General features: G+C 49.4%; 8 protein-coding genes across 8 annotated transcripts; 5 read left to right on the top strand and 3 right to left on the bottom strand.

The window, feature by feature from the left end:
• Positions 1-253: 253 nt before the first annotated feature.
• DEU56DRAFT_779074 (uncharacterized protein) lies at positions 254-2,060 on the top strand. Its single transcript, XM_041351863.1, has 3 exons — positions 254-276; positions 349-1,273; positions 1,400-2,060. Exons 2-3 carry the CDS (start codon positions 729-731, stop codon positions 1,704-1,706), a joined length of 852 nt encoding a protein of 283 aa, XP_041212997.1. The 5' UTR covers positions 254-276; positions 349-728; the 3' UTR covers positions 1,707-2,060.
• Positions 2,061-4,614: 2,554 nt separating this feature from the next.
• Positions 4,615-7,039, top strand: DEU56DRAFT_580344 (histone acetyltransferase, MYST superfamily). Its single transcript, XM_041346916.1, has 5 exons — positions 4,615-5,181; positions 5,248-6,248; positions 6,300-6,345; positions 6,396-6,727; positions 6,780-7,039. The coding sequence occupies exons 1-5, from the start codon at positions 5,104-5,106 to the stop codon at positions 6,952-6,954; spliced, it is 1,632 nt and encodes a 543-aa protein (XP_041212996.1). The 5' UTR covers positions 4,615-5,103; the 3' UTR covers positions 6,955-7,039.
• An 85-nt stretch (positions 7,040-7,124) lies between these two features.
• DEU56DRAFT_908550 (uncharacterized protein) lies at positions 7,125-7,803 on the bottom strand (the record flags this gene model as incomplete). The annotated part of the gene is made up of 2 exons (XM_041357020.1): positions 7,125-7,556; positions 7,627-7,803. 2 exons carry the CDS (start codon positions 7,801-7,803, stop codon positions 7,125-7,127), a joined length of 609 nt encoding a protein of 202 aa, XP_041212995.1.
• A 389-nt stretch (positions 7,804-8,192) lies between these two features.
• On the bottom strand, positions 8,193-11,603 carry DEU56DRAFT_779063 (LAG1-DNAbind-domain-containing protein). Its single transcript, XM_041351862.1, has 6 exons — positions 11,317-11,603; positions 10,568-11,256; positions 9,999-10,513; positions 9,760-9,948; positions 8,888-9,706; positions 8,193-8,832 (listed from the first exon to the last, which is right to left on the bottom strand). The coding sequence occupies exons 1-6, from the start codon at positions 11,470-11,472 to the stop codon at positions 8,417-8,419; spliced, it is 2,784 nt and encodes a 927-aa protein (XP_041212994.1). The 5' UTR covers positions 11,473-11,603; the 3' UTR covers positions 8,193-8,416.
• Positions 11,604-15,473: 3,870 nt separating this feature from the next.
• Positions 15,474-17,649, top strand: DEU56DRAFT_779048 (uncharacterized protein). The gene is made up of 4 exons (XM_041351861.1): positions 15,474-16,108; positions 16,163-16,582; positions 16,647-16,689; positions 16,742-17,649. The coding sequence occupies exons 1-4, from the start codon at positions 15,762-15,764 to the stop codon at positions 17,393-17,395; spliced, it is 1,464 nt and encodes a 487-aa protein (XP_041212993.1). The 5' UTR covers positions 15,474-15,761; the 3' UTR covers positions 17,396-17,649.
• A 2,211-nt stretch (positions 17,650-19,860) lies between these two features.
• On the bottom strand, positions 19,861-21,566 carry DEU56DRAFT_779044 (uncharacterized protein). Its single transcript, XM_041351860.1, has 5 exons — positions 21,437-21,566; positions 21,335-21,387; positions 21,133-21,283; positions 20,685-21,063; positions 19,861-20,633 (listed from the first exon to the last, which is right to left on the bottom strand). The coding sequence occupies exons 1-5, from the start codon at positions 21,553-21,555 to the stop codon at positions 20,235-20,237; spliced, it is 1,101 nt and encodes a 366-aa protein (XP_041212992.1). The 5' UTR covers positions 21,556-21,566; the 3' UTR covers positions 19,861-20,234.
• An 89-nt stretch (positions 21,567-21,655) lies between these two features.
• On the top strand, positions 21,656-22,569 carry DEU56DRAFT_779040 (uncharacterized protein). The gene is made up of 3 exons (XM_041351859.1): positions 21,656-21,953; positions 22,009-22,081; positions 22,144-22,569. The coding sequence occupies exons 1-3, from the start codon at positions 21,720-21,722 to the stop codon at positions 22,293-22,295; spliced, it is 459 nt and encodes a 152-aa protein (XP_041212991.1). The 5' UTR covers positions 21,656-21,719; the 3' UTR covers positions 22,296-22,569.
• A 265-nt stretch (positions 22,570-22,834) lies between these two features.
• DEU56DRAFT_707345 (uncharacterized protein) lies at positions 22,835-23,737 on the top strand (the record flags this gene model as incomplete). Its single annotated transcript, XM_041347439.1, has 1 exon — positions 22,835-23,737. A coding segment is annotated over one exon (903 nt), but the record flags the coding sequence as incomplete, so codon positions are not given.
• Positions 23,738-23,812: the final 75 nt, after the last annotated feature.

The following is a 23,812-nucleotide window of genomic DNA, read 5'->3' as shown; positions in this document are numbered from 1 at the left end:
CCGGGGGCCTGCCGACTAAGTAGTCCACGTCCAACCTAGTGAATATTTGCATTAGACGTTGAGAATAGTGAAAACATCACACACAGAAGGCAGGTAACATGGTTTGCTTATCCAAGGAGAATGGTCAGCGCATGACAAAGACGCCTTACATAAAATTGAAAGTTGGGTCGTCGTCAACCCGTCTCACCAACTCCTCATCTTACTATCACGAGAGCATATGCCCTGCCGAAAGATTGCGCATGCTCGGCGATCGGAGCGCTGGAACTGGAACAGAAGGTCTGCATTGCCTTCGACTCCCCATGTAATCGGACTCTCCCGACACGATAAGCTGATCACCATTGCTTCCATACTCTCCGTCAAATTTAGGGACCTTCTTGTTGACCAACTTCGCTGTGAATCGACAGCTTCATCTCGAACTATCACATCCATGGCCGCGACGTTCAACTTGTACACGCGGAATGCGAGCGCACGTAATATTGTTCCAAGGGAAGGTCAAAAAATTGGGGCGAACACACAATTTCCTTATCGAGGCGTTACAGGTGGGAAACTATGTAAACAAAAACAAACACTCCCCATCGACTTGATTTTCTTACTAATACTCGCGCCTCCTCAACGCGACCGTCGTTGAAACTCGATCAGCAAAATCGTCCCCTAGCATCTAAAAAACATATCATTTCATCGCTGCGCCTTTTATCAAGACAGATATAATAAACCAACGATCTTTGCTAATGCTACACGGTTACCCTCCTCCGGGCCAACAGCAAGGTCAGCAGTCTGATGCTCTGCAGCAGCAGCAGCAACAACAACCTCAGCAGCAACAGCAACAAACGCCACAGGCTATCCCTGCAATGCGTCTCCGCGACGACCCACTGCCGCCCCAGCCTTCCACGTCTCAGGCACCTGCACAGCCAGCCGCCCCCGCTCCAACAACTCGTTCTCGCAAACGTAAATCTCCCCCAACAACAGCTGCTCAACCCCCGCCCCCGCCACAGCAGCTCCAACAACCTCCGCCTGGCATATTCCTTCCTCCAATGTTGCCGCCCCCGCATGGACACCATCCGCCGCCCATGCCCATCTATTTCTCTGGCCCTCCGGGTCCGGAGTTTGGTGGTCCTCCACCTCACCCGCCTCCGGGTGAACAGCCTGCCTCGCAAATCGAGGGTCAGCCTGGTGGTCCTGACGACCCAAAGGCCAATGGCCGCCCATTGAGCCAAACCAAGCGGGCCGAGCAAAATAGAAAGGCGCAGAGGGCGTTCCGGGAGCGCAGAGATCAGTAAGTGCACGTTTCTTGACCTTGCTTTCTTTCTTTCCTTTCTGCTCTGAAAGGGGTCTATCCTCACTTCTCTCTCGCCTCCATCCCTTAAACGCATCGTGACGATCTGACTCACTCCCATCATAGGCACGTGAAAGCCCTCGAATCGCGTTCTCAACTGCTGGATGCAGCGCTTGCGTCAGCAGATGAGGCAAACCGTCGATGGGAAGAGTGTCGTGCGCTTAATGACAGGCTTCGCGATGACATCACACATCTCCGCGAGGAAAATACGCACCTCCGTCAACAGCTCGACGAGGTGTACTCCCAGATTCCACAGGGTTTGCTCTCGCACCTCATGCCCTCGCAACCCCAGCAGCAACCACCAACACAAGCACAGCAGCAGTCAGCAACGGCTGAGGCGGAGAAGAAGGATGACGCTGCATCCAAGGAGTGAGGTGGTGGAACTGTTCAACTTTTTGTGTTCTGTAAAAATGGCTTCAATGACAAGACAGCGATAGGTTGCGGAGGCGCCGTGTACCGTAGACGTCCAATTTTTACTTTGCTTCGCCGATTTCTTTTGTACGTGTGTGCTTGCAGTGGTCAGTAGTATATTCCACGTAGTTTGTACGTACCCGCGCCTGTGCCGTTTATGGCTGTCTCCGAAATCAAGTTTGCGTTCGTTTGATCGAGTTTCACCATTGCGGTATGTTTTGGTTCGTCGCACTCTGGCTTCATTGTCGACGTCGTTGAGAGGAGATGGTGGGTGGGATGAAAACGACACTGGAAATGCTGACAACTACTTTGTGATAGGAACATTTTATGTAACCCGGGGCTTTGTCATCTGCTGCTGCTCACCTTGCCACTGATCTGTGAGCCTTGGGCAGCCTTGCATGAAGATATTCTTTGCTTGACTCCTGTTGATTGCAGCCATGGGACCTAGGTCCAAGTAGTCCTATTTCAAGTTTATCATATCTCTCCTACTAGTGCTCGGAGTTGATCTTAATTCCGAACGCTCTTGATTGTCGCAAGGCATCTTGCCCGTTCGATCTGACCATACTACAGGCCCGTATGGAGCTGCAAATCGATTTGGGTATCGGGATGCGTGTACTGCTCTGTGATGAGCTAGGATGTACACTGCCGTGACGGTATTCTGCTTGTTGACTCGAATCAGAACCTGGATCATTGCTCCAGTCATGCAGCGAGTCAATTGTCGCCATCGGTGTTGTCATAACGTTTTGAACCTATGACAAAAGGAACTTCTGATGGTAGGCGGCGCCTCTGTCATACGACTGCTAACGCATTTGTCAGAGCAGTACCCCAATAGCTGCAAAGTTGTCGCCATACGGATGTCACATCCCCAAACAAGAGCGCTGCAATTCATCGCGAGGATATCATCATGCATGCTGGCGTCGGGATCGCGTCTGACAACTGCTCTTGTTTAACGCTTCAATTGGATAGACAGCTAGACCGGCATGCTCCCAGTCGCGTGACCTACTTGCGGTAGGTTTGTTGTACACGCAGTCTTCACTCTGTCGCTAACGTGGGTTGATAGGAAGGGATTCTCAGAAGGTGTGCGCAGGCGCAAGATGTCGCCTCCGTGATATTTTTCTCTGGTCAGACGGCTCTGGTCATAGTATTTGAAACCCACAAACTTATGTTCCTTTCACTCGTTAGATGTCACTTCTTCGGCGAATCTTCGCGATGAACTCAGCTCAGAATTAGTATTTCTTGACTGGTCGCCATGTGAGCTCTGTCTGAATACCTAATACTCCAAGCTGTGCGTCCTCTAAAAATCAGCATCGCTCATGTATGTGAGCAACCAAGAGGCATCACTCCAGACATACTTCTGGAATTGTACATGCGGCTTCAACATATCTATGGGTGTGCTGCCCTGCCTCATTTTCCCACCCCCCACACGGGTCACTCGCCAAATTGTCGGTCTCGTGTCGTCTCCTGACAATGGAACATTGTTATTCCTACATTACCGTTTAGGCCCTAGACGAGACATCAAAAAAAAACGTTGACCCTGAACCATCGGAGGGGACAAACCACCGGCCATAGTAACAATCTGAGTGACATTATTTTACCACTTAGCGGCGCACAAATCTCGCTCTTGCTAGCAGAGCAATATCCAAATATGTAGGATCACCTACTGATAGCCTGAATGGCCTGTATTTGAAATTTTCTAACATATCAATCCACAGATCTAAAGATTTCGGCAGTTTAATCACAGCCTAAGTAATTGAATGCAATTGACAGCGAACTGGATTCCCAGGACAAATCGAGTCAAGCCACGATGACGGTTTAAGGTTACACCAACTGGCGCTGGCCCAGCGGGGATGCCTCCGACCCTGTCCTCCGAATCTGATCTCCGTGTCGGGGGCTCATCCCCGGCCACGTTGTTGGTGGCGTCGTGGCGCCTATTCATCATCAGACCCTCCTCGTCACCATAACCCTCCATAACCCCTTGGTCATGACTCTCGTAAACACTCCCCCCCCTTTGTCGCTATCATATCAATGACCTCTCATTGACGAAGACTTGACCCTCCCAACCCTAATTTATGTTGTTCGTTGTTCTGCAAGCAACACATTTATATCGTAATTGCGGTTGCGAATACATTTTTCGAAACTCCGCGAAGAAGAGTACGACACATATGCAACGGGTGTGGCTCGGTTCCAGCCTTCATCTCATATATTTCTGGTCAGGTCCTCCCGCTCGTTCTTGATGTGCTCATTTACAATACAATGTCAGAAATAAATTGGATTGAGTGGCGCTATTCAATTACCTGAGCGGTAGCCTTATGTCCACAGACGGAACAAAGCTCGGTGTTATCCCACCACGGGGTGGACACATGTATCCCTTGGCCCTTCTGACTTGGCGCTAGTGCTGGGGTCTGGCCATTGCGTATTAATCGGCGTTTGGAGGATTGGATGAGCGACGGTTCGGACATTCATGTTTCTACTTCTTGTCCTCATGTTCTGTGCTGACGTCAGTCAAGATGATGTGTCGTTCGCGGTGAGTTGATATGGTTTACTTTCGGGCTTCTGCGAGATTGACTCGGTGGAAATTGGTAAGCTCCATTATCGCCATTCAAATCTGAATTCATCGCGTACTAGGAGAATACTTACCCTGTCGCTAATTATCATTATCACCAACAGGACTAAGGCCTTCAATTTTACACCGCGGCCATGGGTTATATGTCTTTCCGAGGATGCGAGTTTCGCTGCTGCCACAGCTTTTGAAATCCCGAAAATGAGCTCAGACCTCATCACCACTAGGCGGGTCTAGGAGGGGACGGCGATCTTAGAGAGCCTCATCAGATCTTGATAGACCATTTGACGCCGCGCGCACTTCACGGAATTATGCGCTCGACGAAGAATCTTGCAGCGCCGGTTGCACGGCTTTTGCTGGTCTTTTGGTATTGATGATCCGAATTAGAGGGGTGATGTTACTCATTCAGTATACTCGGAACTAACTTGGGGAGCGCTCTGGCAGTTGATATCCAAAAAGTGGAGCCGGTCAAAACATGCTGCAAACTATAAACTACAAAGCGTCAAGGCCGCCTATGACATCAATCAAAGGCTGTCTCTAGCCCATTGAAATCGTAGCCTATAGTCTAAGACTTGAGCGCTGTTGCTGATGCCAGCCAAGTATTGTCTAGCATCGTCTCTGTTAAACATTCGGCCTCTGTGGTGAAATACTTCCATGGAAGCAAATGTTGCTGTGCTGTGCCCTTAGGCTGAGTAAGCGAAGTTCAACTCCCAGCTCATGACTCGGTAAGTCGACACAAACGACGCAAAATTTGTTTTTCTCCCTCAGCACATAGCTTTCACCGTCTTTTTGTTCGAGAATGGTCTCTGCACATGCCAATAATGAAGGCTCACAGGAGTCAGCGACCATCACACCTGGAGGAACGTACACCATCCAAGTAAATTTCCGCAGTTTCAGTTCACACAGGGCCCCATTGTGCTGACTCATCAAATTTTCTATGTAGACCGTCTCTGTTGGGTGCAAAATCTACATCCGCCGTCCAACGCCAGATGGGGAGGAAGAGCGGCTTGCAGAAATACTATCAATTCGTGATAAACCCGTGAACCCGTATGCTTCAGCGTCAGTGCAACGCACAAATTCCCGAAGTGGTGTGAAAGAGGAGGAGGAAGATGCGATCGACAAACCAGAAGACAAGTGGGAGTACTTTGTCCACTGGGATCAGTTTAACAAGCGTTTGGATGAATGGGTGACGGGATCTCGACTCGTCTTGAGCAGGGGCCTCGAATGGCCCCGTCCAAAGCCGCCACCGGGCAAGAAAGCTGGGCCTGGCTCGATGCAGAAAGCTCCGGGCAAAGCCCCTCGCTCCCAGTCACTATTGAAGAAAGCCACATCAAATGCGGCTGCGGCTGCTTCGCCCACATCTGCTTCAACCCCTGGTCGCTCTGCTTTTCCTTCGCCATCACCTGCCCCATCATTGAAGCGGAAGTTAACTGATGAAGAAGAGGAAGAAGAAGAAGAAGAAATGGAAGGGGATGACGTAGACGCCGAAGGCGAGATGGATGTCGATGGCGAAGGGGACACCTTCGAACTTAACGTCAATGGTGCACAAGTAGAGACGCCCCCTCCCATCTCTTCATTCAGCAAAGAGCAAGAAATCGAGAAACTACGAACATCCGGTTCAATGACCCAATCGATATCAGAAATTGCACGGGTGAAGAATCTAAACCGTTTGCAGATCGGCAAACACGAGGTCGAAGCGTGGTATTTTAGTCCATATCCCAAGGAATATGCGCATCTGCCCGTGTTGTACATCTGCGAGTTCTGTCTCGCGTATTTTCCGTCACCCATGATGCTGTCGCGCCACCGACAACGTTGTACGCTATTTCACCCACCCGGCAACGAGATCTACCGCCACCAAGACATATCAGTTTTCGAACTTGATGGGAAGCGGCAATTAACCTGGTGTCGGAACCTCAGTTTATTGTCCAAATGTTTTCTAGATCAGTAAGTCCTTCTCAGCAATATAGGTCAAAGGTCTGACTGTGTGTCTCATAGCAAGACGCTGTACTATGACGTGACGCCGTTCATGTATTATGTCATGGTGTGTACATGTTCTCTGAATATTCGTTTGTCTCATACTGACCATCCCAGTCTCAACGAGATTCTACCGGCTGCCATATCATTGGCTACTTTTCAAAAGAGAAGGAGTCAGCGGAGAATTACAACGTCGCATGTATCTTGACGCTACCGCAGCATCAGCGTCACGGGTTCGGCAAGCTGCTCATCGAATTTTCTTACGAGTTGAGTAAGAAAGAGGGGAAACTTGGCAGCCCTGAAAAGCCCCTGAGCGATCTGGGCCTACTCGGTTACCGTGCATATTGGGCGGAGGTCATCGTGGAATTACTCATCAATACCACTGATGAGCTGAGCATCGACGATATTGCGCAGAAGACGTCTATCACCCATGCGGATATAATGAATACGTGTGTGAAAGAACCTGTTCACTGGAATGTACACTAAATGAATTGCTTGCAGGTGTACAACGTTGCAGCTATTTAAACACTACAAGGGACAACATATCATATGTCTCTCGGAAGCCGTTTTGGAGAAACATGAAAAAGTGCGAAACAAACGCAGGCGTCGGATTTATGCCGAACATTTGATCTGGAAGCCACCTGTATTCACCAGAGATCAACTACGGTTTTACTGATCACCTCGCTTCACATCTTGGCCAGTTTTTTTGTTTGCGTGTTTTTTTCTGATCGATATTACTGTAGCTGTAGAGTAAAAAGGGACATTTGATCGGTATCATGTCATCGTACACGGTGCAAAAAATTGTAGTTTTAGCGGTGATTTCAAAAGGCTGAGTCAAAGGCTGAGTTAATCGCTTGCCACTTGGGCGCCCCGTCGTCGCAGGATGATGGGGTCATCCTGTACATGTACATCACGTGGGTCTTCCGTTCTCATCGCTCCACCTTCTCCAGGCAACTTCTCGTGGGGTAAAACTGGCGATGATGGCTGAGACGGGGAAGGCGAGAGAAAGCCAACACTAGACAACTGTAGATCCTCCTCTCCCGTGAAGTAAGCCTGGAGTTTCATTTCCTCCTGCACCCCTGCACCCCTCATCGTGTCGGTGTTGTGTTGCCGATGAACCGAGCTGTCTTGGTCCGCGGGAAGAGAGTCCTCGGATGACGTATCTTCAACAAGGATCGAGGGCGTGCCCTCAGCAGTCAAAACAGGCTGGTCGCTTGTCGACGCTTTGACATCGTCAACAATACCGAGAGTACGCGCGATCACATAGGAGGTGATATCCTAGCAAGGAAAGAAAGATCAATAAACGAAGAAGCGAGGATCTACGGATTTGGGAAGGTTGGATACGCACCAGCAGTGTCAGAATCACGACCGGCAGAATAAGCAGGAACGCCAATATGCGGAATGAATATGCGACCTGGCCGACCCAAGAGCCAGGAAGTGGGTTCCATAGATACTCTGTGTATGCATGCCATACGAGACGAGGTGCGGAAGAGAAATAGAGGTGCGGGCTGTATTGGGAACTCATTATGGATCGGAGGGTAGGGTGAAGAGATTTGGAGAAGTTCGGTTGTACGAATATGCAAAAGAACGCTGGCAAGCCGCAGCTCAAAGTTACGCCCGTTAGAGGGTAACGTAGATGGCGTTTTGGACCCGATGCAACGATCTTTGATTGTGTATGGCGTGATTATTAGATAGCGTTTTACACCCGATACGTCGATGAACCCCGTTGGCGTGTAGAACGATGATAGGTGGGCGTACCGCTGTCAAATATGTAGATATGATGGAATCTAACGTACGAAACTCGAGAATTTGGCGAACTCAGTGCTCAGATCTGATAAGAAACAGAGAAGACGACTGTAACAAGGCGAGGAACAAACTTCAGTTTCACGGCCTTTGCCGCATGGGCGACAGACAGGAGATAGAAACATCAAATCGAAATTCTTCTAACAGATATGATACAAGGGGGCTACATAGTACTGTCTCGCTCTGTAGGGGACTTAGTCGGGTCCATGGTGTACAGATAGCAACTATCAGATCCTAACATGTTCAAAGCATTGCGGATGGCGAAATTATAGGGATATATCCAATCAGGCAGACCCAGCCACGAACCAGCACCAAAGATATACCGATACATACAATCAGGGGAACATAATAGGTGACGGGAACACAACACCATCTGGCCGTATCATGATAATCGGTCGGCGTTTCGCAACTTGGTTTTCTGGAGGTAGGCAGCCCAATACCTCGGTGCACCTGACCTCGGCGTAGGGCGAGGGATCTGATCCGAAAAAGATGTGGACTGGATCTGCCTTGTTGAAGTTTTCGCCGTATACGGTCAGCATTTTTGATATGTGCGGACTAGGTTTCGACAAGACGCCACGGGATTGTGCGCAGTTAGACTTTGGTGCCTCTGCAGCACGATCAGGAGGAAGATATTTCACCACAGCCGGGAATGGAGTGACGGGTTTCGACGGAATTGGGAATGATCCTGTTTGGGGGGCGTTTTGGTTGTCGAACAACACGGGCGGTACATAAAAGTTGTATCGCACTTGATCTGACAAACCAAAGTTTAGTCATTGGCCAACTGGGAATGGAAGATTACGCAGTACCTGTGCCAACAATAGTCCAGACGCTCGTCTCACCAATATCAACTTGCCAAAGAGCACCCGATGATGCGCCGGCGTCACTGGAAGATCCGCGCCGCCCAGAAGACGCAGACCCGGCGGAGGTCGGGCGCCGCCGTCCCTTGGGACCTGGGTTCTTAATGACACCGGCACTTGATGTTGAACGTTTCCCCTTCTTCACGCGCCCGCCGTCATTTGAAAAATCATTTGATGAAGACGGCGATGCTGGCTCGCTTGCAGTGGTCTGACCGAAATAATCTGCACCTGACATGGACGCTGGAGTTGAAACGACGGGTGATCCAGGCAGAATAGGTGATGTCGACCCTGCATTTGGCGGGTTGTTCCACAGCCGACCTTCAATGGGACGGTAGGTGTTAACCTTTTCACCCATGCACGACAAGAACGCGCCCGTTGTACCAGGGGTTCCAGGCTCAGGCATGCCCTTGCTTGGGTCATAGACCTCGAAGGCGATCTTGTGAAGCTGAGATACTGGGTCACCACACACTTCGCCTGGTGAGCAATAGTGGTCTGCAACACCCTTTGCACCTTCCTGAAGGCCTCCTCCAACTACGGTCGTCTGGTGATCAACTTTCCGGATGATCAAAACGGGCGACACAACGCCCGAGACCAGACACTGTAGGACCACAGTTTGGTTGTAGTAGATTGGTATTTGACTGCCGTTGTTGGTGAAGGGAATAGCATTTGGTGGAGGTGAAGGATATTCAGGTTGTGGAGGTGGTGGGGGAGGGGTATCAATTCCGCCAGCTGGTTTGTTGACATCGACAATGTACATCACAAACGGATCTGAGATGAAAGAGTTAGCGAAGGCAAAAACAAAATGCAGTTCAGAGACTGACCCCAACTGGCAGTACGTGCAATGAATGATGGTGTGCTGGAACGTGCACGGGTATCGATCCCCATTAAAGGCGCCCCGTCAGAACCCTTGAAAGAGGAGCCTGAACCGGAGACGCAAAGGTATTTTGTCGATACAGTCTGAGACCGAAGACGATGGAAGAGTGAAATCGTTGAACCATGGTTTATACATACTGGAGGAAAGGAGTCAAAAATCATCGTAGGCCACAACGAAACTACGCACGCTCAAGATTCTTTGCACTCTGTCTCTTCTTAGAAGGCTTGCTAATCACTTTGATAGGACGGCTCGGGAATGTCCCGATAACACGTTCAGGCTCATCGTCAGAAGACGGAGCCGTGATTTTCACGAGCGCTTCAACTTTTTTCTTCTTCTCATCAACATCACTGATGAACAACTGCTTGCCGACGCAGCGTCCGATGTATGTTGTGCCAGTTGGTGCGTCATTTACATCAAAGATCTTGCCGGAGGCGGACGTCCACTCGATAGAACCCTCTTGAGGGACAGGTTCGCCCGAGATACAGACAGTCACGCGAGGAGGGCAAAGTTTTGGCTCTTCCCCACGGCGGACCACGTCAGTCCACCAAGAGTTGCCAATCATTATTGCGGTTGGAGGGGGACAGAGGAAACGTTTCTCAGTGCCATATGATTTTTGAGCCACCCTGCTTGACATGACAATGACCGTGCGTTCACCAAACGCAAGGCGGTTTGGCGTCCGCACATATTGATCAAGGTAGGGCCTGAACAGAGAAGGCATTAGGTTTAGAACGTATATTTAACGTAATAATGGTTACCGAATGAAAGCCTGAAGGTCGTTCGATGAGCCCATGCCAGGATGGCCGTTTCTCATTCCAGGAAAGTTGTCCCCAATGCTGGGCATGCGGAGAGACATGTCGGCATGAGGGTTGCCAAAATATTGGACGTCATCGTAGCCAGGAAGGCCAGAGTCAGGGCGGAACGAATGCGTTGCTTGCGGAGCGACGCCACGGAACATATCAGGGCTGTGCCCCATATGCGAAGGGACAGAAGGAGGTAGGCCAGAATGGGAAAAACGAGTGTCAGGTTGTAAGCGCATGCGGTCTTGGAATGGTTGCAGGGCCGATGGAGGATATGCTGCACCGCCGTTTATGCCATAATCGTCGGAGAAGTCATTATGATAACCTGCGCCGTTAACACCGGAAACACGGCGATCGTTGAGGAGTTCCGGGTAGGCATGACCGTTTGAAAAGTCCTTCTGGTGACCGTTTATGCCCAAAGAGTGGGGGAAGACCGGAGATTGCTGAATGCCAGTCATCGCGTCATTGGGGGTCAATGGAGAGACCTTCCCACTCGAGTACGAGACGTTGCTCATCATGTCGTAAGTATTGCTGGAGCCAAATGATGGAACGGAGTCGCCAAATGAGGCATGTGAGTATACGCCGTCTGGGCTCATAGCATATGGAGGACCCAGAGACGAAGAGGATGATGAATTGGCGCGGTACCGCTGGGAGGCAAAATTGTTATTATTGTTTGAGAAAAGGTCATAGGAGGGATGATCTGAGACCTCTCTCGATTCTGAATGATCAAAGTTATGTTGAGGGATTGTTTGAGACAAATGGTGGGATGGCGTGGTGCTGTCTACTGTCTGCAGTGAGTTGAATGCCTGATCAAGGTCAGCCTGATTGTACATTGGCTGATGTGAAGCTGTGGCAAAGTCCATCGCTCCTTGACGGGTATCGAATGGAGGAGGAGGACTGAAAGAATGGTGGATAGAAGGAAGGCGAAAGACAGGTGATGATGTTTCGTCAGACAGGGCCTGAACAAGCTGTGATCGGGTATCGGGAATTGCCGCTGCCATCACGGAAACCCAAGTGGCACTTTGAGCCATAAAATGGTTAGGAGGGGTGAACGGGTCCGTACAGGTAGTTTTTTTTTTATCTATTGCAAGCTTATCGGTGATGCTGTAAAGTCAAGCTAGCTTAGCTGACAATTACGATCTTGATGAAGTTCCGTCAGTATATCAAAATCACTTTCGTAGTGAAGCAACTGACCTTGTTCTACTGATCTCTATCTTTTCTAGACCTCTAAAATCGGTTGCTGTTATCCGTGGTGGTTGGTTTGGTGGTTGATGTTGATGTTGGTTGGTTGATGTTGTCGATGTTGTTGATGTTGATAATAACAACACCAAGGTTAGGTTAGGAAGGCGCAAGGGCAACGTTGTTAAGGCTTTGCCGGCAAGTGTGGCAGGCGACGACGGCCCGTGAGGTTCAAGGGATACCGTGACGTTTAACGGCAGAGACGAGCGCGAAACTGGAAGGTCCAACAAAAGGATCATATCAGCACGGTGTGCCGTTGCTTTTATAGATCTCTTAGGCTGACATAGAACTCTAATTGCGGCAAGGCAACATTTCACGAAAGACATTTCGCCAAACACCGCGGCCGACCTGATTCATGAAAAAAAAGGTTCCGTGTTTCTTTGCTATCACTGCGTTCTGAATCATTCGACTTGTCCAAACAATGAATGATCTCGATCTCTTGTTGCCTTCTCGTGCCTACCCAAGTCCATCTTCTTCGACCTATCGGCGCGCTGGCATATTTCTGGCAGTCAACCCGCTCCGAAATCTCATCCGTTTCATCCGATTGGATCTCTCTCGACCTTGTGGCATTGACTCTACAATTGTCGCACGCGGCGGAAATACTGCACCCATATCTTACTCAACCAATCTTCGTTTTGGGATCTCACCTATTTTGAAAGTCGCTCGGTTAGTCCCGTCAAGAGGTACGTATGGCAGTTCCATCAAAACAATCTCATTCTTGGTTGCCGTGATAGACGCTTGTGTTGTACGAATGGCTCGTCGTCCCAAATCCATCTTAACTGTTGCGAGCCAGTTGACAATGCCCAGAATGCGGCGTTGCGCCCCCCCGATTTGGGGATAGTCAGAGGGGACCCTGCGATATGACAATCGGCCCCTCTCCACCAATCAGGGTCCTTGCTTCCGTGTTCACGAAAGCTTCGTGGATCAACGTAAAAGTCGGCTGTTCAGCAATCAACCACTTTGCAGGCCTGAAATAGATGTCAGGTCACGCAACGATCACCACACTACAAGCTCACTAGGGCTGAACTTCACGCAAGGTTTTTCAGAACAAAGTAAGTCTGCAAAAGTTCGACAGGTTGACATCGGTTAAGATATTCTGGTAATTCGTAACAATTCGAACATAGGTTTACAAACATATTTTTTAGAATCTGCCATGCCAAAGCTCAAGGCTCAGATTAGCAGGATGTAGGTATGTTTCACAGGTCATCAACATTAAGACTTGTTTGCGCGCATTTTGTCAACTTCAACGTTCAGACATGTTCGTCATACTGCCCTTTTGTCATGACACCCTGACAATATTAATGTGTGATCGCATCTCCAAGATCCACGGTACGGCTATTTACCTTTTCCTCAAGCCTTTACTAATTGGGATTATTGGAGCGCCTTTGCGGAACTCATGTACGTACTACCTCGCAAAGCAAACGTGGGCAGGGGTAGTTTTGTAGGTAGAAACTAGTTACAAGGGTCAATTTCTATATGGACATCCACGTGTAAGGAAATTTTAGAATAATAATGTTTTTACCAGGTCGATCTTGACCCGTCACTTGGCTCTATTACTTGTCCGATTCTACGCAAACGCAATTATCAACTGTTCTGGTCCACGGTGTCCACACTATGATCATTCCTGAGATCGAGATAAGCTCGCGGCAAGAAAACAATACAGTCTCGCCACCTGTAAGTAATGCATACAAGACGGAGGCAATAATCAAAGTATGCACCGAATGGGGTGTGAACTGAAGATAGCGGAACCATTAATGATTAAACTTGTAGGGAAAAAGATAATAGGCTGGCACTTGCTAAAAGTTGTTGGCTTCTTTGTGCTGATGCGCGACCACGCTGCCGCGATACCTAAAGGAATTGATAGCCAAGAGACTTTTATTTCTTGCGAGCTCATTGCATGGCGAAGCAGGCGGCCGGTCGACAAGTCCTTTTCGAGGGTACCTTGCTTGCACCGCATCCGAGCGGCCGCTTAACTAAGTAGCGCAAGTCTTCTGAGAATTTTTGATAATTAAATAAAATTCACCTTACGCGCGAAGCGCGCCCCGCCCCGGCGGGCACAGCACAGCTAGCGGAGTTGCTTTGAGCAGAGAGGGTTAGTTTCACACTCCGTTGGGTTTAAACCCCGCTATGTTTTCACCATGTAAGGACTTGTTAGCCCATGTGGCTTGTTGATGGAGGTTACCCATGACTTGGCCGAAAAGAGAGGTCCATGTAGTAACGTTGTTATCCCAAGACATAGGTGCTTAGCACATGCCAAAGTGCCAAAGGCACAGTCTACGCAATACGTACCATCCTTCCAAACATGAATCAGTCTATCTAAAGGGGCGCCGCACGTGAGTAACAGGCCCGCGGGAGTTGTACATTAGACCATTTGATCAGGGTAGACAATTGGCGACTTGCCGCAGGGATCAAGAGATGGGCGGTTACGATCGTCCTTTCAGAAAAGTTCCAAGGATGTCGACCACCACCCTCATTTCATCTCACTAGACAGCCTTACGTGAACGATATAGTGTCGAGGATGACGCGGACGTTTAGAAGAGGCTAGCCTACACAGCCTTCCCTTTACGCAGTTGCATCATCACAACAAGGGACCTACAGGGGCACTGGCACAGGTCCCCTCGGACACCGCGCAAAGAATTGTCAGCGATGCAATATTAATGGCTGATGACGAGATTCGAACAAGGTAGGGTTGACATGCTGTTAACAGAAGCTGGTCCCGATAGAGTAGCGTAAATCCCAAGTCGTGACATACCAAGGTGCAGTCGGATTGTTAATTATTGACAGGTTCATGAGAGCGAGGTGGTGAAGTGAGAATAAATTTCAAGGTAAAGTTAAGACATGTTTTCTTGAACATAGCCGGTTATAGACGGGCAGCCGTCGGATCTGGAAGGTCAACCAAGTGCCTGGAAAATCAGGCCTCAGGTGCTGAAGTTTGACACATCGCTAAGAAAATCACGCACATGAAACTGTTTGTGTCGTAGATCGAATGAGCGCTGTACACCAGCTGCGTCGCATCAGAGGCGCTGATCAACACCATGTCAAACGCATGTTGGCCTTGCAGTTGACATGCTATTGTGAACACCGGAGCGAATTAGAAGATCTTCTTCGAGGTGGGAGCACTGGATAGTTGATGAGATGCAAGGACGCGGGTACCAAGGAAATGCCATGGCAGATGATCGTATGACAGATAAGGTGACGCCCACCTGTAACGGCGGCCCACCAGCCAACGGATCAGGTGATGAAGGAGGCGATGAAGCGCCCGTTGATGAACGCGACACAAAGCGTGATTGAAAATTTTGGTTGAGCGGAAATATAGGCGTACTGACGAAATCACATTGCTAAGATTGAGCAAATGGCGTGTAACTGGGCAAGGCAATGCATATCGGAGTGATCATTAAGATGCATAACCGTCGATCTCGAAAGTTCGGCGTTGATCGACATTTTGGTGCGGAAACCGCATGACCAGTGTACAGGGTTTTTGCTTCCATTGTCAGGAATTGAGGGGTCAGATAGGCTGTAGTCAGAAGAAAAGATACTTACATGGTGTTGCCAGACTGCTGCCAGCAGGATTCTGGGACCCATTACTAGATTGGGGTGTTGTGGCGGTGACCGAAAATTGGGATTTGTCGTCTTGCTTGCTGGCAGTCGTTAGCGCAGCCGTGGCCATCGTCCAGCCGTTGTCATTGTCACAGTTCAACGTAGGTCGTGTTTAACAATCTGGCGCTCTGGGGGTCAATCCCACTACCACCTTGTATCAGTTAGTCGCATCGCGATACATTTCTTCTTCTTCTCTCTCAGGTCTTAATCTCGAGCGCGTGGTTTATCCAAAGCTCGAGCATTTCTCAAGAGGTCATCCGACCTACCTCTTAGGGCCAATAATTTGACGTATCGAGCTGGTTTCGTATCGTCAAACATGTCAGGTCCCTCCTACCAATTCAATACGCCTCGCCCGCGTCCTCCTCCACCCCCTTTGCGCTTTCAGAAATCTCAAAATTCTTCATTGGCAAATACGCACTCAAACTCGCAAACACTCCTTTATGATCTTCCTCATTCAACTTCTGCTGTTTCGCCTCCTGGAAGTCCAGCTGCGAAACCTGGTGTAATACCACCATCCTCTCCTTCATTTGCTGGCAGACCCAGAGGGCGCAGAAATGGTCGCCCTGGGCCAACGCCGCCCCCAACATCTCGAAATCGATCGATCACTCCTCTTGGAGTCTCTCGCAGCGAGCTCGAGAAATTCGCCGAACTCTGTCGTGCATGGTATGCCTTTGTTCGTAAGCGCTTGCCCCCGTTAATCATAATTCATGTCACTAGGTACTTCAACCAAGATGAAGCGTCTGGACGACAAGTTACACAGACACTAGCGAATTTGCCTCCTGCTCAACGAGCACCATTTTCACGCCTCCAGGCATCCATTCGCTCTGCTTACCATGCGAGCGTCAATGCCCGTCGACATGCGGAATTCCAGGCACATATTAACGCAACGCAGCCTGGTGGATCATTAATGGCACATTCTAGAGCAAATCCAAATGGTCCAGTAGCAGCGAAGGAACGCTTTGACCGATTAGATAAATTTGTTAAGACCTGGTGCACCGTGGGCATGCCTGGAACCAAACCGTTCTTTCAGGCTTTGTGGGCAATCATACGGCTTCAAGTTGTCCCGGTGCATCTTGGCGGTGCGGGGGCGAACCGTATACGCTGGGAATTTGACGACGCTGTTTTCAAGGAGTCTGCGTAAGCATTCTGTGCCTTCATTGGTGTCTAAATCTATCATGCTTACATCTATCACACGGCATAGTGGGAAAGACTTCATGCTTGACGCTATCGATGTCCTCAAAGGAGTATGTTGATATTTTTTTCGTTTATCGTCAATGTACTCAACCGGACTTCCAGGTGTTGGGCTTTGAAGAAGTTTCATCATCGAAACAGAGCAGCAATTGCCCATCTCACCTGCCACAGCCTGTGCACTCGCGCTGCCGTTCACAACCCTTATCCGCTCACCGCGAGACGAATGGTTTGTATGCTTCACCAATTGCCATGACTACCCAGGTAAAACGCGCGAGAGCTACGAGCGACCCATTTTTAGATATGCCCGCCCTATCCCACTCCCTCCCATCTGCGTCTTCTCAATCCTCCGGGGCTACGATCCCTCCCTCTGAAACTCCCGAAGATTGCCCCAGTTCCCTTACCCCACACGATCAAGATGGGGAAGATGAATTATTACCCCCGCTTCGATCAGAATTCGTCGCAGAAGATCCTGAGGACTACTTGCGCATTTGGACGTCTCCGGATCTTCCAAATCCCGAGTTGTTATCGCTACTAACTGTATTTCCTTCATTCATTACCCGCTGCGCTGTGCCGCGTTTCATCGTACCTCTGAATGCTCGTGCCGCCGACATCGAGGAGGGCGAGGAGGAGAGAGGAGAAGGCAAAGAAATCAACTTCGGCACTGGGTCGATGTGGATTAGTTCTAAGCCACGCGGCGATGGTTGGCGTGGAGACTGGTGGACAAGATTCGTCCTTTGGTGGCGAAGATTGTTCTGCTAAATATCGTGTTTCACACCACAACACATTGGACATATGTAACACTCCTTGTTTATCACTTTTGCATATACCAGCCGTACACTTACCATTCACAGACGCTATTCGGAATGGACACACAGACTGTCAGATAAGTATATCATTATCCAATGAATTGCTATGCATATGTTCCCGTTATACAAAATAGCTTCTTGGACCTCCCGCGCGCTGACACACGAGTAGTTCAACTTGTAACCGCTTACATGAAATTTTCCGGCACCGTCGATTCATTAATTTCGGGGTGATGGGATTGTCTGCACGTAAACGCCGAGCATCCTCGACCATCTCGTCAGGACGCTTATTGAGCCGCTGTTTTCGAGTAATGGTCCCCAGGAACGATGCCGTTTCAACTGACAGTTGAGTCTTCGAGTTCGTTTCGGTGCTAAGGAAATCCTCACGCGTGAACGTAAAGACAGGAGCTTTATGTATACACCGAAGTTGCGTCACTTCTTGCAAATTTTCTTGACATATATTACTCAGACATGAACTCGAGCGCTGATTTGCGCGGCCGAGCATTGATTTGCGCGGCCCTCGGGCCAGAGCTGAAGCCTTGCCAATCTGTCAGAGCATGGGAGACCATCAATGTCGACACCCAGTGTTCGAAGTTCAAGATAGCGCACCGGTGGCTATTGAGAAGCGCTTTCCATCTTAGATTCATAGAAGGCTATGGACAGACTTCGCTTATACATCTGAAGGACAGGAGAGGACAGGCTGTCACTGGGCAGGTTGCTACACGCGGTTTGAGCTGATTCAAGAATGTGATACCATACAATAGCTCCGGGAGGGAACACAGACGCACCCTCGCAAACACACCCTTGTCAATGGGCCGAATATCGACTCGCATATCTCTTATCAGAGCCACCAGCACAAAGCCCCACAAGGTTCATGCACCCTGACGTGACCTAGACGCTTGTGATGAACGTTTCGTTATGTTCGAGGGATTCTCATCTCTGATCACATGCATATGCCAGATACTTTTAATAATACATCGACCTCGATATTCGTCCTGGCGGATCTGGGGATAGTTATCTTTGCATTTAAAGGTGAGTAATAGGGTTCTGGTTCAGCGGCGATAGTCAAGGGTCTTCCACGTGAACCCATACTAGAGATTACTGGACCCATAATGTTTCCCATGTCCCCTTGGGCGCATTTGGGGCTCTGTCGCTTGCACAAAGATAGACAATTTTCCCTGCTCGGATTTGTCGGTGGCTTTCGGTAAGCCTGAAGAATTGTTGTGTTGGTGCAAAGTTCCCCAAGCGAGCGAGCCCTTTTACCGGAACTCCTTCTGTTCCTTTTGTCCCGGAGCTGTACCACCTGTACGGCACTTTTTCAGCCCCTTTCTTTGATGGGTTCTCTGGGCTGAATCCAGAGCCTTACGGTCAACTCAGCCCTCATCCTGCACCAAGACTCGCTCGGCGACAAGTGGACGCCCATTTTATTTCCAGATTTCCGGATACTATGCCTGAAACGACCCTCTAGAAGGACTTTTGAAACACAGCTGCTGATTGATGCTCGTACGTTACTGGCTCTCGATTACCTTTTTTTGCTTCCGATTATTTCGGTTCAAACGTGCACCTCGAACGCAATTCTACCCGGAGCCCACTTGGCTGCGGCACGTGTGCAAGATGGCAACGTATTCTCACTGTAACGGATGATCACTTGCGTGGTCATAACCGCTACAGTCAGACTTGTTTTATTTCTGTCTAATCAATTTGCTCCATACTGAATTGAATGGTCTGCGAGAGGGAAACACCAGCCCCTTTCGCGGCAAATCTTTTTTTCCCTGCTTCTATGCGACATGCGACGCTCCTGATAATGTTCGGTGCCATGTAAGCAGTCGGCGTCGTACACGCCAACGGCGCGTGTTTGGACGGGGGCCTTGCTTTTTTTCTCAGATGACACGTCGATCGAAAACATTGTGCTTTTCTTCATAATCGTGTGCCTCGCGTTCTCGGAATACATGTCAAAAACTGCGCTTCCTTCGTCATCGTGGGCCCTCAAACTTTTTCTCGCGTCTCCGGATAACATTCCTCCCCATGTGTCCCCGGAGCAGGTTTTTAGCGCATCGCATGACGCTATGATAATGAAATGGCCTTAAGTTTACGAATTAATGGTGGCAATGATGGCGGCAACGAAAATCCTCCACATCGCGCGTGAGGAAAGAAGATTGCACTTAAGGCTCCTACTTCTTGCTTCTAGAATGTGAGCCGAACGATGGGGAAGGATGTTTTTGATGCGAGGACCGACTGGGGTTCTGGGACCGCGGTCTCGCTTCATGTTGAATATGTTGACCTCCAACAAAGGGTTTGCGTCAAACAACTTTCTGCTGCCAGAGGTCTCGAATGAATTACAATTGCTCCCAATATTTTGATCTGTTCGCACATGGCACCAATATTAATGCCTCCAGAGATCGCCCCCGTGAGATGAGATGAAGCAGCAATAGTCAATTGGTGAGAACGAAAATGTGCCTAGACATAAATATTGATGAAGAATAACTATGGATCCCAGATTGATTGAGGCCGTACACAATGTATATTACCTAGAACCTCATGTGAAATTGCCCTTGAACGTTAACTTTGACCGAATGCAAAGATGCTGGGAACATGGCCCTGCAGTAGTAACTCCTTACCGCCACTACGCGCCAAAATAACCAAGAAGCCAACCATTCCTAAAGAATCATAATCACATATTTCGAGGACGACGGGTCTTGATAGCCGCGATTTCGATATCTTTGACGCGGCTGCTGTGCTCAGATCTGGAAAAACGTTGAGCGTGACATGAAGGCGAGCAGTCTTGTGTAAATTTCCTACTGTCGCAATCTCGCTTGCAAGTCCGCAATCGCTTGCCTCAATTGCGCGTTTTCCCTATCCAGACCCGCATTCTCTTCTATCAACCGCGCATTCTCACTCTCCGCGTCGGCTTTCGCAGCCTTTAGGTCTTCAAGATACTTCGCCTTGGCTTTGTTACTTAGATCCAGCGCATTAACCTTCCTCTCCATTTTGCGAACATAGGACGGCGATTCTAAGGCGATCAATGACTCTATATGGGAAGCCATGATCTCGCCAGTGGTTCGGTGATCGATAAAAGGGTTTGAAGAAGTACGTCCGAGGGTGCTAGAGGGACGTGCGGGGGCGTTGGAGGCAGATTCCATTGTGTTACTTCCAGTCTCAGAGGGACCGGGGACGGGAGCATTTGCACCTGATGTCTAAACAAAGATTCCAATCAGTCTCTTCGCAAGAGCTCAATCCAGACCGACCGTTTGCTCCCCGCCACTATATTCCCGTTCCTTGCCTTTGTTCCTGGTTGGAGTAGATGGGAAATCTGGTTGGAATGTGCCCTGGCCAAAACTGGTGTCAGCATGGCGGCGGAGGCGGATGGTCTGAGGTGGAGTCAATGGTAAAGAAATTGGTTGAACGTTCGATGGCTGCTCCATGGAAGTAATTCTTGGCTTTTTTGGTGTCCTCGGGTCCAGAACTCCAAGACTCTGGTCCGTACTTCCAGATGAACCACTTTGTTCTGGGTCGACTACTGGCGATATCTCTTCCCAATCCCCAATCGTCGAGGCCTGAGAGGATTGAGATCCGAAAAGAAATGAGCGCGTAGGGTCAGTCGTAGCAACTGCATTTTGCTGGGGGCTGTTATGTTGTGTCGTTAAAGGGGCCTGAGGCTCCGTTTCATTTAAAGCGGCCTCTATGTCTGCTAACCTCTTCCTCGGACTTTTCTGAGGTGTGCTGAGTGCTCGAAATGATGCAGCTCTCTGCCTCTGAGAAGGAGGTGGGACCGACGGTGCAGGTGGAGGGGAAGGTATGGCAGATGTATTTTGTTGGCGGAAAAAAATAGGGTCATCTGCCCAATCTGAGCAATTTCACTTCAGCCACTTTTAAGAGCACTAGCAGATATACTAACAAAAGAATTTACACCTTTCGCTCTGGTTTGATCTCGAGCAAGTGTAGAACTCACTGTGGGACGGATGTAAAGCGCCGTTTTTAAAAACCATTTTAAACATACCGGTTAGGATTAGAGGGCGTTTGACTAGTCTTTCGCATGGCAGTTTCGCCATGTGAGCAACGTACTACACCATTTGCGTCCATAGGACTTGTTGACTGGGTGCGCGGTTGACTGGACATTATGGCCGAGCAGTAAAGGAGTTGAATTCGAACACCCCTATACGTTATTAATAATACAAATCAGGTGACTCATTTGATAAGGGCTTGCTTGTACTGGTAAGCTTTCCTCAACTCGTGCTTGTCGCATTGCAACGTCTTGTTCACTGTATTGGATAACGTTCAATATGGCGGCCGCGTCTAAAGGGAATTCTCCCTTGCTATCTGTTACTTCAAAATATGTCGCACCGTCCGACCCATCCTTGCCTGCCCTTGCCTTGCAAATCACTAGCCTCGTGGGCTCATACATGATTTGGGTTGGTGTTACGAATCAACCACCAGAGTCTGTGCAGGACGCAGCCCGCTCTGGTGTTCTGGGCAGAGATTGGGCATGCGCTATGCCCGCACCACCCGGACATGCAGTAAGTAAATGATGTCAATACCTAATTATACACCAACTACAGCAGCTTGTGGAAGGGCTTTGGACCTGCTACTTCCCTGTTCCGATCATCAAGTTCTGATGTATCTTTCTCGATGGCGCAACGTCTTGGTAAGTCGATGTTCTGTTCGGATTGCTGTACCAGTTGCTGATTTATATTTGACTGATTCTAGCACGGAGGTTTCATCGACAGATATTTTTATCGGTCGATGTGCCCAACAGCCTGCTATCAACGCCAAGGGGATCCCAACTATTGTTTGATGCAGAAAAGGGCATAGTCTCGGCCCTCAACAGCCTTGGAGATGAGCACGGCCAAGAGGTATAATAAATCGCTTGTTATCTTTGCGGTCCCCAACCAGTTTGCTGTGCAAAACATGTGTGGTGCGCATGTCATGCGGATTTTATCTGCCAGGGTCCCGTATAATACAAATCATGTTGTCAAATGTCGTTGGTGAGTACTGATCTCGCCACGGAGGTAAACCCCTGGCCACGTGTTTTGCTGGGTCTAGAGAAGTAGATCGATCCAGTTGGATAACCTCGTGTTGGCACCAAGTTGGCACTGTAAATAAATTTTGTGAATGAAAAGTTTGAATTGATTGAAATCCGTTGTGCGGTTTAAGATCGATTAGCCGACCCTTAACCCCTCACATAGTAGAACCGTGTGGCACTTGGCGCTATTCGACTCATTTGTGGCCTGGGACCAACTGGTTGCTTTGACTTCTTGTCATTGCCGTACTTGCCGTTGACGACGACGACGACCAGCAACAACTAAACGGCCTACTTTTATTTTCTGACTTGCGAGGAGAGCAGCCCTACTAACTGTTTCCTCATAGACAGAGCATGTCGGAACCCGAACTTGCCTACATGACCAACACCAACGAAGACTTTGATCTCCCTCGCTGGCAAACTCACGCTCATCTGGAACCGTTGTCTTCATCTGCCCAGGCAGCCCAGTCTGCTGCTAGAGCATCCTATCTTTATCCAAGTGCACCGCCTCCACCACCACCGCAGTCTCTCACAAACGTCGTCGGTCAGAGATTGCCGCCCTTACATCAATCTCCTGGCTCATCCAGGCAGCCTCGTCTCGCTCATATCCTTGACCACGATCAACCAACGGGCGTCACATCTTCATCTTTCCTTTCTACAGGTTTGAACCAACTTTCGAGGAGTGCGTCATTGGGTGGTGGTAGTGGAGCTGGTAACGGATCTTCCAGGGCTCGTCGTCATCATCAACCAGAAGATCTCGAGGGCGCTTTCAACCTTGACGCCCAGAACGTCCCTAGTTCGAGACACATGGCTACAACACCAAATTCCCTCTACCCATCCGGCGTTGCCTTCCACCAAACTCAACCAGGTCCTCCTCCCCCCAACAGCAGCGCTTCTCCCACAGCTGTATCCAGCGAACCATATTCAGAAATGTATTATAATGGATCCACTGGGAACCTTCCAAAGCGAGCTCTTACACAGCATGACCCTACTCCCCGCACCGGGCGTTCACCATTGCGTACGGGTAACCCACTCCTGGATCCATACTCCCAACAAGCCCAATACTCACCATCTACCACCCCTTACCTCTACGCCTCATCATCTGATGCTCAGAGAACAAACACCTCTTCTACATATCAGTCCCATGCCCGCAGCACCTCTCAAACCAAGGTTGAAGCCTCGACGCCACCAATATCATCTCCTTACACTCCGCAGAGTGCTGCGCAGGCTGCTTATGCTGCGTATGCGATGGACTCATCTAGTCCTGCACCACACCAAAATCAAACCCATTTATCCCCCCAAGCACCTATCAAAAGTTCCATCTCCACCCCAAATACCCCTCTGTCATTTGCTCAC

Source organism: Suillus clintonianus (assembly GCF_016758775.1).
Source record: "Suillus clintonianus strain FC179 chromosome Unknown DEU56scaffold_9, whole genome shotgun sequence".
Classification (NCBI taxonomy): domain Eukaryota; kingdom Fungi; phylum Basidiomycota; class Agaricomycetes; order Boletales; family Suillaceae; genus Suillus; species Suillus clintonianus.
This window is presented reverse-complemented; position numbering and strand designations above follow the sequence as displayed.

Bases quoted from the DNA above. Each gene is read 5' to 3' on its own strand.
- DEU56DRAFT_779044 (XM_041351860.1), bottom strand. From the start codon at position 21,555: ATGTCCAGTCAACCGCGCACCCAGTCAACAAGTCCTATGGACGCAAAT. The intron at 21,064-21,132 runs GTTAGCAGACAT...ACAACATAACAG, and splicing joins CAGAAAAGTCCGAGGAAGAG to CCCCCAGCAAAATGCAGTTG. The intron at 20,634-20,684 runs GTCGGTCTGGAT...ATCTTTGTTTAG, and splicing joins ATAGTGGCGGGGAGCAAACG to ACATCAGGTGCAAATGCTCC.
- DEU56DRAFT_779074 (XM_041351863.1), top strand. From the start codon at position 729: ATGCTACACGGTTACCCTCCTCCGGGCCAACAGCAAGGTCAGCAGTCT. The intron at 1,274-1,399 runs GTAAGTGCACGT...CTCCCATCATAG, and splicing joins TTCCGGGAGCGCAGAGATCA to GCACGTGAAAGCCCTCGAAT.
- DEU56DRAFT_779048 (XM_041351861.1), top strand. From the start codon at position 15,762: ATGTCAGGTCCCTCCTACCAATTCAATACGCCTCGCCCGCGTCCTCCT. The intron at 16,109-16,162 runs GTATGCCTTTGT...TCATGTCACTAG, and splicing joins GCCGAACTCTGTCGTGCATG to GTACTTCAACCAAGATGAAG. The intron at 16,583-16,646 runs GTAAGCATTCTG...CACACGGCATAG, and splicing joins GCTGTTTTCAAGGAGTCTGC to TGGGAAAGACTTCATGCTTG.
- DEU56DRAFT_580344 (XM_041346916.1), top strand. From the start codon at position 5,104: ATGGTCTCTGCACATGCCAATAATGAAGGCTCACAGGAGTCAGCGACC. The intron at 5,182-5,247 runs GTAAATTTCCGC...TTTTCTATGTAG, and splicing joins GAGGAACGTACACCATCCAA to ACCGTCTCTGTTGGGTGCAA. The intron at 6,346-6,395 runs GTGTGTACATGT...TGACCATCCCAG, and splicing joins CGTTCATGTATTATGTCATG to TCTCAACGAGATTCTACCGG.
- DEU56DRAFT_779040 (XM_041351859.1), top strand. From the start codon at position 21,720: ATGGCGGCCGCGTCTAAAGGGAATTCTCCCTTGCTATCTGTTACTTCA. The intron at 21,954-22,008 runs GTAAGTAAATGA...AGCTTGTGGAAG, and splicing joins CCGCACCACCCGGACATGCA to GGCTTTGGACCTGCTACTTC. The intron at 22,082-22,143 runs GTAAGTCGATGT...GACTGATTCTAG, and splicing joins CTCGATGGCGCAACGTCTTG to CACGGAGGTTTCATCGACAG.
- DEU56DRAFT_779063 (XM_041351862.1), bottom strand. From the start codon at position 11,472: ATGGACTTTGCCACAGCTTCACATCAGCCAATGTACAATCAGGCTGAC. The intron at 9,949-9,998 runs GTGCGTAGTTTC...CCTTTCCTCCAG, and splicing joins GAGTGCAAAGAATCTTGAGC to TATGTATAAACCATGGTTCA. The intron at 9,707-9,759 runs GTCAGTCTCTGA...CTTTCATCTCAG, and splicing joins TGCACGTACTGCCAGTTGGG to ATCCGTTTGTGATGTACATT.